This window comes from Pseudorasbora parva, chromosome 12 (genome assembly GCF_024679245.1).
Source record: "Pseudorasbora parva isolate DD20220531a chromosome 12, ASM2467924v1, whole genome shotgun sequence".
Classification (NCBI taxonomy): Eukaryota; Metazoa; Chordata; class Actinopteri; order Cypriniformes; family Gobionidae; genus Pseudorasbora; species Pseudorasbora parva.
In genome coordinates, this window is record NC_090183.1 from 12,293,882 (window position 1) to 12,317,334 (window position 23,453).

A 23,453-nucleotide genomic window follows, 5' to 3' on the forward strand; every position below is an offset into this window, starting at 1 on the left:
CAGGTGCGCTTTTTTACAGTTTGGGATTTATGTAATATTTTTGTCCTTTGTTGAAATCATTTTAATTTTTTAATTTTGTATTTTTTTATTTCTGGTCGCTGTGAGAAACAAAAACATACACATAAAATAGGTGCCGAACCACCAAAGCATAGAATTACAATGAGGAAAATTATTAATAAAGAAAACCCAACATTGTGATATTAAGAGAAGTTAAAGACAAATGTTTTTCAATGAGGCATGTATGCCTAAAAAGAAACTTTAATTAATTATTAAATACAAACCAAATAAAAACAGCAATATCCTCAAACATTTGTTTGCTATTCCTTTTTTTGTTAATGGGCTGTTACACAGTGTATTCGTTCTTATCAAGCCATTCAAGTACATTGGTTACCACAGAAAACACAAACCAAGAAAAATAAAAAAACATTTGAAACAAATCTAACATATATAGCTAACCCTAACAGAATGAAATATAATATACTCCGTAAAATAAATGTCACACGTTTTCATGTTTCTCTGCTTCTGTGCTTAATTCAGTCAAGATACATATGAACACAGTACTGATACTGATATTCTGAGGGAAGGAGCAGCTGTAATGACAGATATAATTTAAATGAAGAGAGACAAGTGGTGATGTGTGTTTTATTTTCCAGTTGTTGTCTAAGCACACTGTTCCAAGCAGCCTCTTCGCTACAGCTCAGCAGAGAGTCGGAGCACTCCAGTCCCTGGCTTCAGTTGGGCCTTTGGACTCTCACAGCATGCTGAGCTCGATCAGGCGTCCGGCAAACACCCCTAAAGTGCCAATAATACACACCGCCATGAACACACATAGAAGAATGTGATCCAGGACCATAGCGACAAACTTCCATTCCTCTGCGGCCTTGATGAACAGACAGAGTGAAAGAAACAAGCAGTCAGATGAAGGAAGAACAGAAAGGTAGCACTTCACAACTCCTGTTCAAGGAGTTGCAAAAGTGCCAGGAAGAACAGAAGTTGTGAAAGCTTGTGAGGATAGGAGGTAAAAGGAAGGAGATAAATGTTCTCACATTGTTGGACTCCTCATCACTTTTCATGGTGTCTGCGATGTATTTAACACCCTCGATGGCGCTACGTACATCAGGATTTTTGGTAATTGGAGAGTGGTAAGTAACAGAGGCAGGCATGGGTTTCCCTGAAATGTCAGAGATGTCAAAATCAGCAGGAAAGAGATGCTTTTCCTGTCGTTCCTGGGATGGTCGCTTCATGGTGGAGAAAAACATCAAGTTTGGAATGGTGTCTATGAAGATCTGTAAAACAGAAGAGAGTCTGAGTCATGATGCATCCCTGGTCAGAACATCAATAGGTTTATAAAAACCCCAAAGTAGGAAAAAATACCCACAAATACATGTAAAATTTAGAAGCAAGTAAATACTTCACTAGCAGCACCAAACCAGACTGCAAAAATAATGATTATCGAACATTGTTGAGAACAGGTGGTTCCATCCCAAACTCATGCACATTTGATTAAAGTTCATTTTAAATGTTTTGAGCCAATTGGATTTTGAATGTAACTTTCAAAAAAGGTACGTTTGTTAATTAAGTTGCATGATTGTTCACAGGTAAAAATAAGTGTCAAAAATGCAGTGTTACAAAAAAAAGATATACTCAAGTAAAGTTCAAGTATATTGTCCAAGTATACTTATGTAGTAAGTAAACTTAAATCAATGTACTTGCAGTATACTTGTAAGTGTACTATTTCAATAGATTTTGAGACTTATATTACTTACAATTAGTTTGCATCAAAGCTTTTCTTTTGTATTCCAATTATACAGTGAACTACATGTGAACTTATACATGTGAACTTCTTGAACAAAAGGAGTAACTGCTCTTTTCCATACATACCTTGCGGACCCAGGCAGGCATGGTGTGTGTGCTGGGAGAACGGTGGTGTGTGTTGATGACAATCACAGTGATGATGATAGAAGCAATGACAAAGATCATGGTGAAGAGCATGTATTTGCCGATGAGTGGAACAGCACTAGAGGTGGAGGGGATCAACTCAACAATCACCAGCAAGAACACAGTCAGAGAGAGCAGGACAGAGATGCTGAGGGTCATCTTCTCACCTACACGCAGCACAAGACAGAAACTAGTTCAAAACATCCAATTAAGTACCTGTCATTTGTAATATTTTACAAGGATCTGTCATGTTTTTTACTTAGCGTGCAATGTTGCTGTTTGAGCATGAAAAAATTCTGCAAAGTTGCAATGCACAAAAATCACCTCAAAGGAAGTTATTCTCTATGACAGTGCAATTGCCTTAATGTAAGTTTACGGAACGAACGTGTCACATTATTTAAATAATTCCCACCCAAGGGGCGAGGCCTAGTTGCTGCATTGTGTAGTGTGTTGAAAAAAGTGATTACAGTAAAGGGCGTGACATTTACGAAACTCGCTCAAAGTGGTTGACCAATCACAAAACACTGGTTCAGCCAGCCAATCAGAGCACATTGCACTTTTTAGAAGTTAAGTTCATAGAAACGGGAACTAAAGAGAGTATCACTGACAGAATGAGAACATAGGTACTGAATTAGTGTAAAATATCTGAACAATAATTAAGGAATAATTGACAATGGGCCGTTGAATTATTACAACAATACTGCATACCTGAGGTGGTAATATGACCAAGACGCAAAGCCCGGAGTCAATTATTCCGCCTATACTACGGTTACCACACATATTACAATTTTGGCAGGGGGCGTGGTTTAGTGGGGTCTGCAACAGGAGAGGGAGCCAGGAGACAAGCGGTGAGAAAGTGGGTCAAGTACAAATGACAAACACCTGTGTCTCATTTAAGTAATTGCCGCAGAGAGACCGGATAAAGCCACCGGGAAACGAGGACCAGGGAGAGGGGGAACTGGAGACTTGTGCGAATCTGGAGACTGTGTATGAGAGTGGACAGTGTTTTGGTTGTGCTGTAGTTTCTATGGTGAATGCGCTGAGTGCGTGATTTTTGGTTTATGTTTTGTTGATTTCAAAATAAACGCACAAGCCTCACCAAAACCAACCCTGTCCTCTTCCTTCCTTATCCTTGAATTTTGTTACAAAATGATGTGACGTCATTTCGAACTAAATCAGGCCAAAACAAAGTTCGATTGGAGTTAGTATTGGAGTTCGATACAGCTTGCCAAAGCGAACTTTCCGGAAAAGTTCTCAAGTTTCTCAATTTAGTTCTTTGTTTATTTTGTTATTGAGAGGAAAGCGAGCAGCACATATTTACATATTCATCTAAACTTCGCCCAACGCAGTATGGGCGGCATTGGATGGATTACAGTATATCGCTACAGTATATAAAACTACTATATTAGATTTACCCCTAAAATAAGAAAAATAAAGAACTTTGCCCTGAATATATATCTTGGTGTATGTGAATTAGGCCTACCTGAGTCTGTCTCTCAACAGTGTTCAGTATCTCCACTGTAAGTTTATCTGCTCCAAGAACAGCGCTGTTATTACCTTGCTAGTGAGAAATGCCATGTAGCTTTTAAGTTGTTAAACTATTTTACTGTGCGTTTGAGTGTGAGAGAGCGAGAGAAAGAGATGATGTGCTTTCCGTACATACATAAAACACAATTTTGTTGCAAAAAAAACCCACATCAAAATAATTTGTTGTTTTTATCTTATTGTTTACTATATTTGTTTGCTTGGTCAGTGTGGTTGTGGATTTTGGTTCTTTTGCGGTTGTAATCTGTAAGGAACTTTTGAAATAATTGAAATCATATGGCAAAGTGATATGGAGCTGTAATGTGGTAAAGACCTGTCTGGAACTACTTTGCATTTTTAACAGCCATGTGTTTCTCTGAAAATAATTTCCTTAAAGCATTTGTCATCCAATCAGATTCAAGCATTCAATGGCACCATTGTATAATGTGTTCAACTTTCAACCATGAATATTTATATATTTAAATATATTTCAAGCAAAAATAATTAAAGCTACCATGATATAATAAAATAAAAATTCACCATGATATAAGATTTTGTCCGTAAAGCACACACGCAGACACAAAAAAGACACAGTGGGTTACCGGAGTCTGTTGGCAGGTAGAACACAAGCCCAGTGAGGAAGGAGAACAGCATACACGGGATGATGACGTTCACAATGAAGTAGAGAGGGAGGCGGAGCAGGAGGAAGTGATAAGTGATGTCGAGGTAGGGTGTATCTGGACAGCAAGCGTAATACACCCAGTGTTTCCAGTTCCTGTAATCCTTCATCACCCACTCCCCGCTCTCCATGAAATTACTGAGATCAGGTCTGTCACTGTCCTTATACATACACAAAAAGATGCATTAATAACCTGTGACAGGTCTGGATTAAGAAATCCACTGCCACTTGAATATACCTATATTATATCCAAATTAAATTCATAATCAAAGCCTTAATCAATACCCTCCTATATTATTTATGGTATTCTTTCCAGTCATAATTTTATTTAATCAAGAGAATCACTGATTGTTTCTTGTTTTCTAAAGTGTGTATTTGGTCTCTGAGTGGTAACTGAGGGTCTGGTCTAGAGATGATGTGTGATGTGTCTAAACACCTGATAGCAAAATATTGTTGTGCGTTTGAATTTCGGAGGTATCACATACTCCTAACATGCCAGGACTGCAGGAACAGTGTTTGCTCACTTAGCCCGGCTTCTAGAGATGCAATAGGGATTTGTCTTTCATTTTTATTATATTTTCCTTTACCTTTAACACTAAAGAATCAAGATAAATATTGCCTGTACTTTTGTCTGTACCTCTCATTCAGAGCAAGCACATGTTATCAGTATGTTTTGGGAATTTTTCTGGTCAGAACTGGAGCTTAATCAACTCCAACTTTGGAGAGACTGTGTATCTGTGTATTTGCACAATATTCTGTTACAGATAAATGTTGGAGGTGGATTATGGGGATCCTAAGATATGGGTGGTCTTTTTGCTCTGGGCAAGCTGGTGCCTGCTCCAGATCTGGAAGGTCACTACGTGCCTAATTCTGGGGTGAAAGCGTCAACAAGTGCTCTATGGACACGTGAACCTGATTAACTGACAATGTGTGGAAATTTAGCATAACTGTCCATTTTCTCTGAGCCAATAAGAATTATCCACCTTGCAGTAATGATGTGGATAGACCTTGAAAACAGTATAATTGTTGGGACAATTGTATGTACAATAGGGCGGGACGTGTAGAGAGGGAGCACAGCCTACAAACTCCTTGTGGTACTGATGAAACTGCAAACTATTCTTCAGTAAATGTTTTTTTAATTAATTGCACAATCATTTTATGACGCGACAAGAATAGTTTTTGTGTGCAAAAAAAACAAAATACCGACTTATATAGTGATGGGCCGAATTTAAAACAATGTTTTGAACGGTTGTGAATCAGCGTATTGATTCATGATTCGGATCGCCAATGTCACGTGATTTTCAGCAGTCTGGCACTTTGACACGCGATCCGAATCATGAATCAATACGTCTTACAGGTGTCGAACAGCATTAGGGTGAGAGAATTTTCATTTTTGTGTGAACTTATCCTTTAATAACAAGATGGATACTACAGCCTGATGGTCATAAATGGTGATCATGTGTGTTGTTATAGTTACTGGGTTGATGGTGACAAGATTGCCATCATAGGTCCACGTTCCAAGTTTCATGCTGCAGTTCTGCAGGTCGAAGGGGAAGTGAAGGACCACAATCTCACAGTAGCTCTTAAAGATTGCTGGGGGAGTCCATGTTATCAAACCTGTGTGCTCCAACAAGACCTTTGTTTCATGGACGATGGCAAAGTCTCCATCAGCACTGCACAAATAAAGAAACATATCAGAGCAGGTATATGCACATTTCAATGCATTTATTTGACCTGATAACATACTACAGGTGCCAATCAGATAAATAAATGCAATGGGTTCAAGCCAACTGGACAAAAGTAACTCATACTTGTTATAAAGCACTAGATCAGGTTTCCAGATGTCAGTGGATGGAATTCTGATCTTTCTGATGCCACCATAGTCATCAGGATTCCACTGCAGATTCACATCCTTCCATTGCTGAACATGAGAAAAGGAGAAAAAGATTGATTGTGTATTGACTCCTAGCTGTATGTATCCATATGGGTAATGTCATTATCAAACAGAAGTTGCAATCCAATCAATTACTTTTGGGCAAAATCAAGTCCCGTTCTGCATTTTTCACGTTTGAGAAACTGTTTCACTTGGATATACTTCCCAATAGGGGGACCTTTAGTTTCATGCTGATTTTAAAGATGAGGCCACATGATTATTTAAAAGAAAGGTTTGCATAGATAAATCCTTTATAATAAAAACTGCAATATTCCATAAAAGAAAATAATTGTGCATTTTGATTTTAGTGTGATTTGGTGGCAGCATTTGTTGTACTGCCTTTTATTCAATGAAAATTAACTTTGTTTAATAAAATAAAATCCTTACAAAATGTAATGAGAATCATAATTTAAATGAAAGACAATACCAGCCACACTGCAATGCAGTCCTTTTTACATTAAAAAAAGTATAATGTGTAATAATGTAATGCAAGTTGAAATGTGACCAGGACATTTCTTGACTGGTTTCCAGTGACACAAGTATTTGGCACAATAAATGTTATAGTACAGAATGTTGTGTTGTTATTAACATTGCTTAAATCTCAGTTTGTGTACATAGAGGTCAACTTTCACAGTAAACATCTTGATATCTACTTTGATAGCAGCGCACAGGAACTGAAACAGAAGCTCAAACCCACACCTGCTTTAGCCGCACATTACTGGAGACAATCTGATTAACTTCATCCTGTAAACAAGAAAGGGAAGGTAATAAAGTGTAAGAGAAAATTAAAAGTATATGCAATGTACACTTTTTGCTAGATTTTTTTTTTTTTTTTTTGTTACAAAAAAGTATTCTTTTTATTACAAGTTTTAACTGAATTCTAGAAATAAAAATGAACAGAAATATAATTTACCACGCTGATAAGCTGAATGAGTTGTAGTCCCACAGTAACCACTACTGGATCCTTAAAATGGCTGACAGGACGAACAACCTTGTTATATCCAGTAAACAGAGTCTTTACTAATCTTGTCTCATCTTCCGAGCACAGTGCTGGTCCTGCAACACAAGGACACACACTACTTTGATGCTCTGTTATCACCCTACTCTTCTTTCTCACAAACACACAAATCCATCCTAAACGGCACACAGGATTAAAGTTGATGGACTCAAGCAACTGCATATGACACACACACACACACACACACACACACACACACACACACACACATCTGAGTGATGTGACTGTTATTTTATGACCAGAAGTAACTGAAGTAATGCAGAAATTCTGCAGGTAAATACATTTATTTAGATAACTGGATTTCTTTGGTGTGTTGAAAATATGTTTAGTTTCTTATACAGTACATCTCTGAGCCGTTATATATATGCTTTTTATTTTTTTATATTATAAAATGGGACCATTTCTAATGCGATGTTTGATTGATTTCCATTGTTTCACCAATATGCATATTAAAAGTGGACTGACACGTAAATGAGTGAGCGTTTGAGTCGACATGATGTAGCCTACATTTAGAATTCTAGATTCAAACATCAAAGAAGGAGTTTTTCCGGTTTAGGCCACGTACAGTATCACTTCGCCCTGATGAGCAGAGCCTTGTCTTCAGCCTCAGCTAAGAAGTTAAGTCATAATAAGAAACAGAAAATGTAGGGAGAGACGAGTTGCAGTCAGCAAATATAGGACAAAATTGACCGCTGACACGCTGCTTATAAAATCCACAAACCACTTGAATGACTCCAGCAGGCCGCGCACTTGCGCCTGTCAATCAAACAGTGTACATAGTATGCATACCATACACACAGAAGCATAGAAAACTTTAAAAGTGTTTAAAAACTCCAACATTTGAACATAACGTATCGCTATTGAAATGACCCTGTATCGGTTTTCTAACAAACGTTTGAATAGTACGATTATACGCTTGGGCCTACTTGTCACAGAGCTTATTTAAGTAATATGACATTTATGTAATAATAGCAGATAACTGTTGAACTAAAGCCCATATCAATGTATTATAATTATATTATAAAAATATAATACTTTATTTAACAGGGCAGTTTCCCCAATATAAAAATCTAATTGAAAACAAAGTGGTTACTTACCAAATAGAAAAGGCAAAAGTGGTAAAATCAGTATAAAGTTATTCATCTCCTTGTTATGAGAAAGTCCGTGTAGTAGTCTGAACGATCAAACAGTCTAGAAGAGCACGGGTACAGTTGACTGTGCGTCCTGACTGAAGCTGGAGCTGTCCGTGAAGTGAGCGGCACTATTGTTAAACATGCACGTTGTGCGAGCTGGCAGCTGTCAAGTCTGCGTGAGACAAACATTGCTGCACGTGCGTGCTTGGTTTAAACTTTAAGCGCTATGCGTTAACGTTTGCAGTTGCACACAACTATCAAAGACATACCTATTGGTTGTCACTGTAACAACAAAAAGTCTAAAATACGTCCCCAGTCGCCCCCTTGCAGTTGCAACCAATCATTGTAGAATGTGAAGCAAAAGTTACTGATGCTTTACGTGTATTTACTTATATTCAGAAGCCTAGTGGTCTATAGGGATACAATTACATTTACAACCTAAGAGACAAAAACAAACATTTAAGTATTATCATTTAGATTTCAGGTAAACCAAGTAAAGTGCAAGACTTGAGCAATTTTATAACAACTATTGACCATTATATGAATTATTGAAAAACAAAAGTTACTCATTTTAAAAATACCCCAAATAGCTTAATCTGGAAAAGGACAAGCATTTGACACCAGAGTCCAACACAAGAAAGGCATTCCAACATTTTAAATAGTGAAATACATGTATTTATTCTGTATTTGGATACATTTTTACAATACATGTTTTTATCATATCAGCCTTCAACAAAACTTGGAAAATGTACAATTTTATTGACACCAACACAGAACTCTTTTGGTAGCCAGTGTAAAACACGTGTCGTCACAGCTGTAGGAAGAGGCGGACGGAGCAGTATTTACATGGCAAACAGAATGAGGAAAGCCACCATCAAACAGAAGAGACCCATAGCTTCAGACAGGGCAAATCCCAAGATAGCATATGAGAACAACTGCTGCTTCAGAGATGGGTTCCTGCAGGAGAGAAGGAGAGGTTAGGGGTCACTTATCACCTGGTCTCTGTAATGAAGTTGGCTTTATGTCATGGACAAAAGACATCAGCTCCCAACAGTGTGATGCATGAAATGGGACAGGATGAGTCGCTCAAGCTGAACTAAAACGGAATTTTACAAAATACCACACCTGTATTGCTGCAATAGTCACAAGTACAGTTCTTAATGTAACTAAGATATTAATGAATTTGTTACTTTGGACCACCATAAGAAAAAGAAAAAGAAAAAAACTGACAAAGCCGTCATATCGGTTTCAAATAGGAAAATTGAAGGGTCATTTCAGTGGTTTGTGTTGGTCTAGTCTACCTGGCATATCCAATAATGAGACTGCCGAACACTGTTCCGATTCCAGCTCCTGAACCTGCCACTCCCACGGTAGCGGCACCAGCACCAATGAACTTGGCGGCTGTGTCGATGTCACGGCTTACGGCGCTTGTCTGAAAACCCCGCACTGCAACCTGGGAAATGGAGGTCTGTGGCAGGAAGGCTGGGCTGGCCTTTAAAAGAAGACGCGATAATCAAAATGAATGAAACGCAACTACCATCACTTGACAATTCAATCGACAAGTATGCATGCTGGTTCATATAATGAAGTAATGAATCTTAAGGTGATGTATAAAAATCCCTGCATAGACTTACGTTTTTCAAAACCGCTTTAAAGAAAATGCATAATGCATGTTTCTATCTTGCTTTCAAACTTTTAAAAGGGTTAGTTCACCCAAAAATTGTGTCATTAATTACTTACCCTCATGTCGTTCGACACCCGTAAGACCACCTTTCATCTTCGGAACACAAATTAAGATATTTTTGTTGAAATCCGATGGCTCAAACAGGCCTTCATTGGCCACAATGTAATTTCCTTTCTCAAGACCCATAAAAGGCACTAAAGACGTTGTTACAAAGCCCATCTCACTACAGTGATTCTACAATCACTTTATGAAGCGATGAGAATAGTTGTGCGCAAAACAACAACAACTAAATAACGACTTGTACAGTGATGGCCGTTTTCAAAACATCGCTTCATAAAGCTTTGGCACTTTATGAATCAGTGTATCAAATCAGCGATTTCAGCAGTTTGGCGGTTTGACATGTGATCTGAATCATGAATCGATACTCTGATTCATAACACTCCGAGGCTTCAGGAAGAAGCGTTTTGAAATCGTCCATCACTTTACAAGTCAAAAACTATTCTCGTTGCTTCATAAAAATTGTGTAGAACCACTGCAGTGAGATAACATCTTTAATATCTTTTAAAGGATCTTGAGAGAGGAAATGACTGTGTCAATCAATGAAGGCCTGTCTGAGCCATCAGATTTCAACAAAAATATCTTCATTTGCGTTCCGAACATGAACGGAGGTCTTACGGGTCTGGAACAGCATGAGGGTGATTAATTAATGACAAATTTCATTTATGGGTGAACTAACCCTTCAATGTCCATTTACAACAGCAAGCAAGTGCCAACGATGTTAAAAATCTGCAAATGAATAAAACGCTCACCTCTGCAGAGCCGACATCTGGCCTGGAGAGCACAGAGGCAGAGAGTGGTCTGTACAGCGCCCTTGAGCCAGAGCGGACCTGAGACACGGATCAAAATGCCATTATCACCCAAGATGATGAAGTTCATTAGGAGTCTTGTACTTCAGACTGACACACACAAGGCCCAACTGTTGCTTCAGCACTTGAATGAAGTAGTATGTCAAAGAAAAGACATTTAATACATGCTACATATAGAAATTATACATGACATTTGGAATGTGACAGTCTATTGAAGGCAACACTCCATTCATATTAAAAGAAATAAAAGGGCTGTGGCAAGTCCACTGCAAAGGAAAGCAACAAACCAGGACATAACCATCGCATCCTCGAATAAATCAACAACCACTGCCATTTTTACCCTTTAGCTCTAATGTAATACAGACAGTTCGGTTTTGCTTCACATTTCATCCGTTCACGAAACATCACAGTTTGCTGTCATATTGTTATAATGACCTTGACTTGGCTGGAATCGCAGTTCAGATGTTAGCATTAGCAACACAACAACGATCAGCTGTCCATTGACATATTAAACATATTGACATGCAGACACGAATTTTGCAGCAGCAGTTTTTTTTATTTAGATGCCAATATGACATATAAAAAAGGGTTAAGTGCATTAGGCCTCTTGCATAATTCTCTGACCATTGCAATTGAATTGCAACTGCAAAAATCATCAGAAATACTTACCAGTGCGGGTGTGGACACGAACTTAGCACAGGCGTACATGTTTGATTGAGCTCGCTGACTGTGGTGAAGAATAAACCCGCGTCTGTATCTACGGAAAAAGACGAGTTTAAGGTCAATGCAATATCAGCGCTTTCAAAAAGCTACCAGACACTAAATATCTGCTTTTGCAAAGGCGGGACAATCAGTAGAACTTAAAATAGATACAATTATTTGAAAAAATATATCTAAAGGGTAACGATGGTATACGATTGTGGCAATTTAGCTTCGCCGGTTCCCATTTAGCTCTCCTTCACTTACCCGGCTGCAGAGGTCGAACCGCTGAGGAGCTCCTGCGCATGCCCGACCCTCTATTTAATGAAGAACCCGGATGCATGAATGACGCGTTTGAAGGTCATTCAGTGGTGCTTTATTTAAAACTACACAAAGGGCAAAGAAAACAGAAAACTCTTATTTTCTGCCTTTTTACACTTCTAACAGTGTATCAATATGTATAAGAGAGATGGCTGAACAAGCAGATCTAGTTTTACTAGAGGAGTGTCATGAAACATGGCAAAAGTACATAGCAGACACTCACTCAACTTTTGTAAATAAAATATAAACAATATTTATTATTGAGTACTGCTCATTGTTCTCATACTTACTAATAGGCTAATTAGGACACACAAGAATATTATATACACATGACTAGAATCATAATTTCTAGTTTTCTATAAATATTTAATGAGGAAATTTTTTGAGTTATTTGCATTTCTAAGGGCACATATAAAAAGGGAACATAAACTGAATCTCTTGATCTAGAATTTTTTTTAGAAATATTCGCTGAGGCACAGCAGCCTCAAAAACATTGTCTCACTTAGCATTTCCATATTGTGCTTTTTAATTTCTAAAACATGCATTTGATTGACTCCAATTTGCTACTGGAGAAAAACCTCCCATTTTATGATAATGTTTTAAGAATTATGGTTTAGAAAAGGAAAATGTATTGGCATGTACAGTCTGTAAAAGCAGCAGACACATGCAACTACTGACAAAAAAAAAAGAAAAAAAGATAATTCCAGTTTCAAAGCACAAACATTTTGTGTTGCTGTTGAGATAAGAATCAAATCCCCATGAACATGATGTAAATGATGCAGAAGAACCAAACTATCATTATCATCAATTTTTTTATTCACGAATAAATTCTAGTGTCACTTCCGGCATCATTTGACTTGTAAAGCGTAAACATCAATACAGAAAACTATGTACGGACACCAATTATTTGAACAGATTTTGCGATCTTGTAACCTGTGCAGTAATAATGTATTCTTAACCAGAAAGGCACAAAACAGTTGAATTTTACGCAAATAAAGTAAACAAACCATTGCAACCAGAAAAACACAAGCAATTAAAACAATTCAAAACAAAAGTAATAAATATTTAAGAATCAAAATAGTGCATTTGGTGCAAAAAAAAAAGCTTTAGACAAAGAGTGTATTTTTGTTCAGCTCTCACTTTGCACATTTCAAATAATTCTGTAAACACAATGATAGCAAAACTCATAGATGAAAGCTAAAAGTTTCTTGCTCCATGTTTTTGTTCTTATTTACTATGCAATATTGAGTGGTAACACTGTAAAATAATACATTTTAGCAACTGCAGTTTGTTTTGTCATATCACCCTCATAAACAAACCATGCACAGGTATTGTACTGGTTGACATCACTACTATATGGGCCACACCACACCATTAGTATTACAAACTGTAATGTGATTAGCCCATTATATGTGAATGATGTGGTGCATTTAAATTATAAATAAATTAGCAGTTAAAACTCTTAACAGCCTTCAGAATTGCTAAATGAACATGCTGTAGAGAGAAGAAACAAAACATGCCAAAACCCAAAAGCTATTTTGAACAGTGTTGATCATAAACATGTTTAAAATGCATTGAAACATAGTTTAGTTGGATTCCTCCTCTTCTTTCTGCAGTTCCCCCTGAGCTCCAGGTTCTTCCTGTTGGACATCCTTTGAGGGGGACGGACTACGTCGAGGCTGTGACACCTCTGCCTCGGTTTCATGTGCGACAGAGGGATCTTCAGCAGCAGAGTCCTGAGGGTCAGCACATGTAGCTCTTTCCACCTCATCTGTAAAAATGAAATGAAATAATTGGCACTGGGGACACTCATAAGAGCCATGGTACTGTTGCGGGTGTGTAAGAAATGATGCATATTAGGCCTATTAATGCATCATAAAATAAGAATATAATTTGTGTCATTGTCAATGAGTATGATAATACATGATTAAAAGGAGCACAATATGCATGGCCAAAACTGTAAATAAGATGACTATTAATTTTACAAAAACACTAATTAAGACAATTAACCATGCACTTAACGGTTTGAAAATAAGATTATTTTTTAAAGAAAAGTATTCAGCATTTTAGACATTCAGTATCTTACCAAAAATCCAACCATCTTGCTAAATTTAATATTAATCTTGCAGATAATGTTGCACCACAAAAGGCAAAAATCATCTTTTTGATTGCTATTTCAATTTGTATATAAAGAAACAAAATATATTTGCCTATAGAGGAAAAATAGCTGAATGTCAAATGCATAACATTTTCTTTAAAGAGTTAGTACACCCAAAAATAAAATGTATGTCCTTAATGACTCACCCTAATGTCGTTCCACACACGGAACACAGTTTAAGATATTTTATATTTAGTCCGAGAGCATATCCAAGTATATGCACACTATACTAGCAACGTGGGGGAGAGGACGCTGGCGTTATTCTGTTCGCCGCTTCTCCACCCACACATCATGATAACTGTACAGTTAGATTTGGATTTTGTTTTGTTTTCTTGTGGCTGTGACTAGTCAAACAGCCAGGGCTGCAGTTAGGACTGTCGTTATTTCATTTTTGGGTGAACTAACCCTTTAAGGGTTCAAATCACACATTAGAAGACATTTTTTCAATTATGCAGATAAGATTTACAGCCATTTACAAACACACCGTCTCGCCTTGTAATGGTGACAGTGATTATTGTGTTGTGTGATTTTGTGTATGAGAGTGAATAGAAAATGATTGCAACCATGATTTTGTTATCCATAATAACTGAAAAGAGCAGGTGAATACTTTAGCACCAAGGTGAATACTTTAGCACTTTAGCACCATCATGCAGTGCACTACTGGTCAGAAGATTGGGATGAGTAAGATTTTTTATTTTTTAATTAAATACATCGTTTTATTCAGCGAGGACACATCAAATTGATCAAAAGTGACAGTAAATATGTTTATCATGTTACAAAACAAATCTATTTGAAAATAAACGTAGGCTTTTATTCCTCAAAAGACCATGAAAAAACAACAGTTTAAAATTAAATGTAATTTAAAAAATATATATATATTTAAAAAGAAAATGGTTATTTTAAAGGTAGGGTAGGATTGATCTAACACACTTTTGTCCAAATTTGTTTAAACTTTCTTTATATGTTAATACATAATTCAAATGTAAGTACTCTGAAAAGAAGAGTATAAAAATCGAGTGACTCTAGACTCTAGACATCTGCAATAAACACCGCTTATTATTTTAGTTCGGGACGAAACAAGTGATTGGTTTGGGCGACTGTCACACTCTCTCTCGCTACCATAGCTACCACCGCTTTTGCTACAGGATCTGCCCACATGCGCATGCTCGTTTGATTTGAGCAGTTCAAGAGGCACAAAACCTAGGCAAAATAATGGCAGGGAAGAGCATACAAAATTCAGAGTGCCAGGTTTTGCAGGGTTTTGAATTTTGCAAAATTTAACTTTAGATAACAAAATGCATGTGTAAACGCTAGTACACCGCATCCAGGAACGTTTTTTTGAACTAAGTTAGCTTTAGCTACTAATCAACAATGCTTTCATCATGGAAACTCTTACATGCAAAACACAGTACATGTTATAAATCTTACACGAAATTCATCTTCATCACAGTATAACTGATGTTATTGGAAAAAACATGTATGGATGCTACCCGTTTTCTTTGCCTTATAAATATAACTCGCTTGCTACCGAATCAAACAAAAATATATTTTAAACTTTACCAGTATCGGTATTCTAGCTTGACAGTGAGTACTAAAAAAACTTATTTGTTTATATTGTTTATATTCATACTGATAAAGTTCGATTTTTTATTACATGTGATTCTGACATTATGTGAATACATGCACTCCACTCATCTCAGGTAAATAATGCGTCTTCCAGCTGAGCGGCCGGTGTAGCGTGTTCATGTATTTTGGGGGCGTGGCTTTGGAAAGTGCCCAGAAGGGAGAAGGTGGAGTGAATGGAAATAATGAGCTGTCTTTAAAACAGTCGTGAGAGGTCTACAGACACTCAATTTTTATACTTTCTTTTTCAGAGTACTTACATTTTAATTATGTGTTGATATATAAAGAAAGTTTAAACAAATTTGGAAAAAAAGTTTTTTTAACCAATTCTTACCTACCCTACCTTTAAGTTGTAATAATATTTCTAAATCTTAAAATGTTACTGTATTTTTGATCAAATAAATGCAGCCTTGGTGAGCACAAGACACTTTCAAAAACAATAGAAAAATCACACGACACCAAACTTTTGAACGGTAGAGTATGTTTAAGTAAAGTGAGTGTGTGTAGCGTCTGGGACCTGAGTGAATTCTCTTGAAACTATGAACTTTACTCCAGGGGGTGCCAGAGTGTGAAACCCAAGTGGAGCGGGCCGAGACAATATGGTCTAAAAATACACAAATAAAATAAAATACAACATACATACATTCATACATAGACTAACATACAAATGAGAAATGCAAATGATTTCAAAACTGCTTCTCTCTCCTCTTCGAGGCTTTCCAGTTGCAATTTCAAGACTGATTTACAAATGTGACCCTGGGCCCCAAAATCAGTCATAAGTCAACAGGGAATTTTTGTGGCAATAGCCAACAATACAGTGTATGGGACAAAATTATTGATTTTTCTTTTATGCCAAAAATCATTAAGATATTAAGGAAAGATCATGTTCCATTGAGATATTTTGTAAATTAAAAAATGTGTTATTTGTAGTAATATGCATTGCTAACATTTGGGCAACAAGCGATTTTCTCAATATATTGATTTTTTTGCACCCTCAGATTTGAGATTTTCATAGATGTTTAGTTGAAATAGTTGTATCTCAGCCAATTATTTTCATATCCTGACAAACAATGGAAAGTTAATTTATTTAGCTGACCCTTATAACTGGTTTTGTGGTCCAGGTTCACAAATGGTATGACAATGTGACACAATGAATTTATAAGGGCATCATAATGATGTCACTGGCTGTCAGCAGAATACCTTCAGGGGCGTCACTGTCCTCTGGTGTCTCGGTGGCGGCAGAAGATTGTGTTTCAGGAGATTCAGAGCGAAGTCTGCGCTCAAAACTGAACTCTGGGAGTCTTGGTGCCTGGGGGCGTGTCTTTCTTGCCGGGTTCATGAAGTAGCAATAAGCACAACGGAATGCTGTAATAAAAAACATCACACATGAGTATTAAAAAAAGGATTCTCGGGTAAGGAAACAGCACACTATCATTTTGAGTACCCTCAGGCTAAAAACTGCACAGTTCCATAATGTGCTCTGACAGGCTCTTACCTACATACTCAAATTCCTCCTTCAAAGCCATACCATTGTGGGAAAAACACTGCTGGCAAATCAACGCATATCTGAATGTAAAAGGATAAATGGGGGAAAGGCAAGACACAAATCATTCTCACATGCTGACATAATTCTGGCCAGTAGTGTTCAGTGTGATTCTCTGAGTAGCTTGAACATCAAGTCGATTGTATATTATACTAGTGCCATACCTGTTCTGAGGTCCATCTCCCACCAAATACTCAATGACTCTGTCCACAGAGCTACGCTCTCGTGGAAGAATGGGTCGAGCAAGAGGTGGTCCAGGGGGATGCATACCTGGAATGATCAAGAACATAATCAACACTTCATCATTGTACAAAAAAGGAAAACGACATGCCAGAACTTCAAAACAATGCAAATTACATCAAATATGGCAAAGTAGTCTATAATGTTCAGTCTGTCAAAAGTGCCAGACATGCATTTATCCTCATTTAAGACGTTAAGAAGACATTTTAATACAGGCTTAAATGTTTAAGTTAATCTAAAAATTAAATCTAACTTAATTTCCTCACCCTCACCATTCCAAACCTGTATGACTTTCTTCTGTAGAACATATATATAATAATAATAAATATATATATATATATATATATATATATATATATATATATATATATATATATATATATATATATATATATATTTTTTTTTTTTTTTTTTTAAGAAATGTCTCATTTTTGTTTTACCCATACATTGGAAGTCAACTGTAAGGTTGGAAGGTGACAGAATTTTTCACTTTGGGCCAACTATTGCTTTTTAAAAAATGACACTTTCATGACGGGCATAAGATTTTGCACACTTTTATATGTAAACATTTATTAATGCACAATATATTGATTATCAACCTATATTACAGTTTGGGAAATGTATTTAGTAATAGTCAATATTGACAGTATATGTATGTCAATGCTAAAAATGTAATTATGCATGCTTATTTCCCTGTCTTTGTACATTTAAATGAAACTAATAATAATAATTTAATAGCATATATCAAAACATATGTTTATTTTCTTCTCCATATCTAACCTTCTGTACCATAATATTATTATTTTGAAATCCATTTAAATTATTAGTACAATTTAAAATGATTGGCTATTTTGTTTTATCTTATTTAGTTAATCTCATTTCTTAGTTAACCCAGAGATTTATAATTAAACATTTAAGCAGTGCATTTCAATCAAAAACACAGCCATTATGATAAAAGACGACAACGTTCATAAAACAGGTTAATTAATTAAAGAATCAAAGAATGTATGATATGACCCATTTAATATGAAATATTATTTTATCAGAATTTCATATCTGTTTTACAATATTAATTTACTAATCCATGCAAGGAAGTGTAAATACTATAAGTATGAGTGTACTAAACCTGATCCAGGTCCTGGTGAATAAGGATTCATGCTTCGTCTCATCATATGTTGTGGTGTTTCTGCCTGGCTCGCTCCGGCCGGGCTGGCTACAGATCCGGCGAGCCCTTTCTCTGGAGGTCCTCCTGGGGCAGCACGAAGGGGTGTGCCTCCTGGAGTCATGAGACTGTGCGCAGGCCCAGGAGTTGCCATTGCAACATGGCGCTGTCTTAGATCTGGATGTAATGTGAGTATAGAGAGCATTGTGCATACAAAAAACACACTAACTAGAAAAACAAACTCAGTAAATGCAAACCTTGTCCTGGTCTAGGAGTCATGTGTGGTCTGACTGGAGTGGCTTCTGCTTCCTGTAAAACACAAACTAAGCATTCATCCACCACAACTCATATTAAACATGCTTCAAATATAAATCTCTGTTCCCAACATCTGTTTAAAACTCTTTTCAAGCTTTAAAGTGACAGTTCACCCCAAAATCCTGGAGATTTTTAGGAAAATAAATTATCTCTGTGAGTCTATATAATGTCATTGAAAGGATGCCACTCGGTAGAGGTTCGAAAAGCTACACATAGCGATCATGACGGTAAAAACAATTTTTTAAATTTAAATTGTTGCATCTGGTCTTCTGTCACATATTTTTCTTATACACACCTTTCATTTCACTTCAGAAGACATTGACTGATCCACTGGGGTCGTATGGATTACTGCTACGATCGCTGTGTGTGGTTTTTCAAGCGTCAACCAAGCGGCACCCATTCACTTGTATTATATGGACTCACAGAGATTATTTTATAAAAAACTTTTGAAGATCATATAGATCAAGGATGGCATGAGGGCGATAATTGTCATTTTTGGGTGAACTATCCCTTTAATAATAATATTATTGACTGCACTTACTGCTTTCTTCTTAGATTCTGGATCGAACCTCTCCAATATGAGTTTAGCATTTTTGTAGGTCTCCGTCTCCATCACCTCCTCAAGCTGACAAAAACAGAATTCATTTTTTTTAAGGAACATACAGACAATTTTATTGATCTGAAATATTAAAACCCACAAACAAGCTTAGCTCCTTAGAAAGCTTCTGTTCTAATGTGTTTGAAATCACACTTACTATTTTCCGTTTCTGTGTTTTTAAATCGTCTAATTTTTCATCTGAAGCAGAAGAAACCATAGAAGCAATCAATCTCTAAAGCTATTCACTAAAAGGACCTGACTCAGATCAAACACATCAAAATCTCAAGATGAAGAACACAACATATAATAAGCTTACTGTTTCTCTCAGTGCGTTTGGAGAAAAGGAAGATGAGCACTTTTCGTAGTAGTAACACTCTATAAAGAAACGGAAATGGTCAAATTAAGCAAGAGAATAAAACTACCTAAATGGTTGACAATACAACAACATTAACCTTTAAAAATTGGTATAATAGAATGCAATATATATAACATGCAGTAATAAGTAATACATGTGTAATTACATAAGATACACTAAAAATAGTAACACAATAAGCATGCTTAATACAATATCATTGTCCAGCAATAATACTTAGGACTCACAGTGCTGGAAAGGCCAGCAGAGGCAGGGCTGTGATGATGCGAGCGCTCCACTGCTCAGGGAAGTACAGGTAATACACACACAGACATATGATCAGATACAAAGCAGACGAGTAGAAGAGAAGCCGGCCCACCCACAATTTCAGCAAGCGCTGGTTCTTTGTCCGGAACTCCTCGAGGTCCTTTATGTCCTATGGATTCAAGTCATAATGCAATATTGTAAGTTCATTAGCAATGCCATTAATGTTGAAAAAATGCTTCGTAAGGTAACGTAAAAAAATGTATTATGATGTAATTGAACCCTAAAACGCATACTGTATTAGATTTCACACGATTTTCTAATTATCATCTAAACTTTGCTAAAAAAAAAAACCCTGACCTACATGCCTTCTGTTGTCTGATTGATAGTTCATACTTGTTTAGAGAGCAAAAGTATTTATTGTATAATTGTGAAAATCTCCACCTTTAGGAAATGTCTTTTTGTTGTGAAATCAGATTTTTTTTTTTTTTTTCAAGATTAACATCTATCAATCATAATTTTTTTGCAATGCATTATGTTTTTAACTACAGAGTTTGGATTATGAAAGTAAGCATTTTATTATTGAGAGACAGAGCGACAATATATGCATTTTATGCATGTAGTCTCATTGATTTTACTTAGTAGCCATACATTTTAGCAACTGCATCAAATTGCATATTTCTGAACAATAAAATGTGTTTTTCCACCTTGAGTACTAAATGGGCCATAAATGCCTGTTGTATCAAATATGACACAAAACATAAAAGGCATACGCAAACTTTTTTTAAAAATTTCCTTTGATATTTTGTCTAAAGTTTCAACTGAAAACTGTTCCATTTAAAAATATTTTATTATCTGACTTATTTTATATATCAGGCTTGAGGCTTTATCCCATTTTATTCAAGTGAAATGCTTTTTAAGTTACAAAATATTAAGATAATCTGTTACGAACAACAGATTTGTCGCAGTGTGCCACGTTACAGCATGGCATTAAAAATCCTAAACAGAACTTAAATCGGTGAAACATTGACCCTGTCAATGCAGAACTTGTGACTACTGAATGTCGGACATAAGCTCTGTTAATTACAGTTGAAAGTTCAGAGCGAAATTAAACATAACAGCCCTGTGGTATTGCCAAGTGCATTCCTATAGCTCACTCTAAACCAAGCAGTGACCACTACTGGGCAGTTAAGGTCAACCGCAGCAAACAGGTGGTCCTGTCAATAGTCTCCACTCCAGACAGGCGGAGGCTTTGGGAGGAGAGCCAGGAATGAGTATACCAAAGCAATGCAGCCAGTACTAGGTACAGTTCTGTGATGTGTGATAAGGTCACAATGGCTTTGAGAACATACCTTATCCAGTGACTCTAGAAGTTCCACAGTGGAAGGCTTAGTCTGTAAAAACATAACGATTACATTATTGTGTATAGAAAGGGTTTGATTGGGGAAATGGCAATAAGAGTGAAATACACACCTTCCACCTTGAAATTATGGCTCCCATTGTCAGAACTGCAAATCTAGAGCATAAAACAGAAACGAAACCTCTATAATAACGCTCACAACACATTCACAACCTATAATGCATATTGAGAAACAATCCCGTCTTGGAATTGGGATATTGGTCTTTTAATAAACAACATGGATTCGAAAAGCAAACCCCAAACGAATACCAAAAGCCAGTACATTCACCTGACAAATAAGAAAACATTGCAGCTATATATATTCTTGCATGGAGTTGCAATGTTTATTACAACAACAGGGACTGACTGGCAGACACACCTGCCCTGCCTTTTTACCAGCATACAACTGTCCTGGATCTAACTTGTTCATTGTAAAACCGTAAGCAGTGTGATTTCAACATATTTTCATTACGTTAATATTCAGTGGAGCATATTATAAGACAAACATTAGTAAGAGTTAACTTGCCTTTAAACAGAGATGGGTCGGAGGCTGAGCCCGAGCGACTCGAGTGACTGTGACGTATTAAGAGGTTTTCGGAAGTTCATTTAAACTTTCAAAATAAAAGCTCCGTGGCGTACAATTAAAAGCCTTGCACCAAAATATCACATATAATCATGATAATGTAAATTCTGCATTAAAAATACATGCTGCGTGGTTTATTCATAATTTTACTTGAATTAGAAGAGAGTAGGCTATATATTTATGGCCCTTGTTTGTAGTAATCACATAATCAAACCAACCCGATCACACATAAATGCGTATTTAGTACGAGTGTGCAATGTCGTGGAATGTATACGCCAAAACCATAGACTGTAAAAACTCATTTTGGCGTGCATATGATATGGCGTATAAAGAAGGTATGAAATTAGTGTACCGTTTGTAAATATAAAAATAGGGTGTTTTAGCTGCTAAAACTAGTTTTGTATTTTAAAAAGAATAGGGTATTTTTATAAACATAAGAAACCTTTGACCTAATTTTAAACTACCTTCCACTTATTCAGAAACTATTGAATATGATGTAAAGGTGAGGCATTATATGGAGCCAGACCAGCCTAAAAAATAAATACAATTCATAAAATCTGCTCTGTAAATTCAAAATACAATTCATAAACAAAGAATAAAAGCATAGATATTTAATTAATTAAGTAATCTCAAGTGAAATGTACATGGCTCCCTGACATGATTTAGGCAGTCTCCCCCATCCAATAGACTTATATAACAAAAAAACTGTAGTATAACACTAGATAGCAATATCAAACATTAGCATTTTAAATACTAATTATTAATACCTCCTTCAGTAAAGCAATTACAACATTTGTGTAGGCCTGTTAAAAATATATATTTTGATTAGCCCATAGCCTATGAAAATTCTTCTCTTCTCTATAACCCACTTTAAATTGGTATAATAATAATTCCAACATTATTGAACATATTAAACATCAAGACTCCCCTTTTTCATCTTGTTCAAAAATACATAAAATAACATGTTTACATAGATAAAATAACAACATTACTCTTTCATGATTTAGCCAAGCATGCTGGAAACTGACAAGCCCCTCCAAGTTTCAATTACTGCAACATAAATCATTCATGAAAAAATTAAGAGATTTTGATGTTTAATTTATATAGGCCTACTGTTCGCATATCAATAAGAATCTGAATTCAAACCTATATATATTTATTATCAATGTGTAGCCAAAGTTGTGCATGGGCTATAACCACCATAGGCCAACTCATGCTCATTTTATTACTGATAGCAGGGGGGTTGCATGTAAAATTCCAATAAAAAAATGCCTATTAAGTTGTATACCGTGTTACAACTGCATGAATGCTGCTTATAAATGTTCTACCGAGCGAGCCGACCGAGTGTTCTACGCGCGCACACATCAAGGCTACGTATAACAATGAATTTAAGTAGAACGACTGTTTAATGTTATAGGCTG

General features: G+C 36.3%; 3 protein-coding genes across 4 annotated transcripts; all 3 read right to left on the bottom strand.

The window, feature by feature from the left end:
- Nucleotides 1–167: 167 nt before the first annotated feature.
- On the bottom strand, nt 168–8,431 carry chrna1 (cholinergic receptor, nicotinic, alpha 1 (muscle)). The gene is made up of 9 exons (XM_067458304.1): nt 8,190–8,431; nt 6,988–7,130; nt 6,774–6,818; nt 5,953–6,062; nt 5,619–5,814; nt 4,065–4,302; nt 1,882–2,105; nt 1,047–1,286; nt 168–880 (listed from the first exon to the last, which is right to left on the bottom strand). The coding sequence occupies exons 1-9, from the start codon at nt 8,233–8,235 to the stop codon at nt 752–754; spliced, it is 1,371 nt and encodes a 456-aa protein (XP_067314405.1). The 5' UTR covers nt 8,236–8,431; the 3' UTR covers nt 168–751.
- A 446-nt stretch (nt 8,432–8,877) lies between these two features.
- On the bottom strand, nt 8,878–11,809 carry atp5mc3b (ATP synthase membrane subunit c locus 3b). Its single transcript, XM_067458305.1, has 5 exons — nt 11,742–11,809; nt 11,445–11,532; nt 10,719–10,796; nt 9,527–9,717; nt 8,878–9,182 (listed from the first exon to the last, which is right to left on the bottom strand). Exons 2-5 carry the CDS (start codon nt 11,481–11,483, stop codon nt 9,068–9,070), a joined length of 423 nt encoding a protein of 140 aa, XP_067314406.1. The 5' UTR covers nt 11,484–11,532; nt 11,742–11,809; the 3' UTR covers nt 8,878–9,067.
- Nucleotides 11,810–12,588: 779 nt separating this feature from the next.
- Nucleotides 12,589–22,044, bottom strand: lnpk (lunapark, ER junction formation factor). 2 transcript variants are annotated; one of them, XM_067459150.1, is made up of 14 exons: nt 21,976–22,044; nt 21,524–21,566; nt 21,403–21,444; nt 20,035–20,222; nt 19,751–19,809; nt 19,592–19,632; nt 19,378–19,461; nt 18,779–18,830; nt 18,486–18,698; nt 17,284–17,389; nt 17,072–17,142; nt 16,777–16,941; nt 16,094–16,180; nt 12,589–13,566 (listed from the first exon to the last, which is right to left on the bottom strand). In XM_067459150.1, exons 2-14 carry the CDS (start codon nt 21,548–21,550, stop codon nt 13,382–13,384), a joined length of 1,320 nt encoding a protein of 439 aa, XP_067315251.1. In that variant the 5' UTR covers nt 21,551–21,566; nt 21,976–22,044; the 3' UTR covers nt 12,589–13,381. The 2 variants fall into 2 exon arrangements, with proteins under 2 accessions (XP_067315251.1, XP_067315252.1); XM_067459151.1 differs by lacking the exon at nt 16,094–16,180.
- Nucleotides 22,045–23,453: the final 1,409 nt, after the last annotated feature.

What these genes read in the sequence shown, in the direction of transcription:
- chrna1 (XM_067458304.1), bottom strand. Translation starts at nt 8,235, where the DNA reads ATGAATAACTTTATACTGATTTTACCACTTTTGCCTTTTCTATTTG. An exon ending in GTAATGTGCGGCTAAAGCAG is followed by an intron (nt 6,063 to 6,773) that starts GTGTGGGTTTGA and finishes TCTCATGTTCAG; the next exon opens with CAATGGAAGGATGTGAATCT. An exon ending in GTGATGAGGAGTCCAACAAT is followed by an intron (nt 881 to 1,046) that starts GTGAGAACATTT and finishes CTGTTCATCAAG; the next exon opens with GCCGCAGAGGAATGGAAGTT.
- atp5mc3b (XM_067458305.1), bottom strand. Translation starts at nt 11,483, where the DNA reads ATGTACGCCTGTGCTAAGTTCGTGTCCACACCCGCACTG. An exon ending in TCGTGTCCACACCCGCACTG is followed by an intron (nt 10,797 to 11,444) that starts GTAAGTATTTCT and finishes TCCGTGTCTCAG; the next exon opens with GTCCGCTCTGGCTCAAGGGC. An exon ending in CAGATGTCGGCTCTGCAGAG is followed by an intron (nt 9,718 to 10,718) that starts GTGAGCGTTTTA and finishes CTTCTTTTAAAG; the next exon opens with GCCAGCCCAGCCTTCCTGCC.
- lnpk (XM_067459150.1), bottom strand. Translation starts at nt 21,550, where the DNA reads ATGGGAGCCATAATTTCAAGGTGGAAG. An exon ending in CAAACGCACTGAGAGAAACA is followed by an intron (nt 19,633 to 19,750) that starts GTAAGCTTATTA and finishes CTTCTGCTTCAG; the next exon opens with ATGAAAAATTAGACGATTTA. An exon ending in GGACAGTGACGCCCCTGAAG is followed by an intron (nt 16,181 to 16,776) that starts GTATTCTGCTGA and finishes GTGTATTTTTAG; the next exon opens with ACCATATTGTCTCGGCCCGC.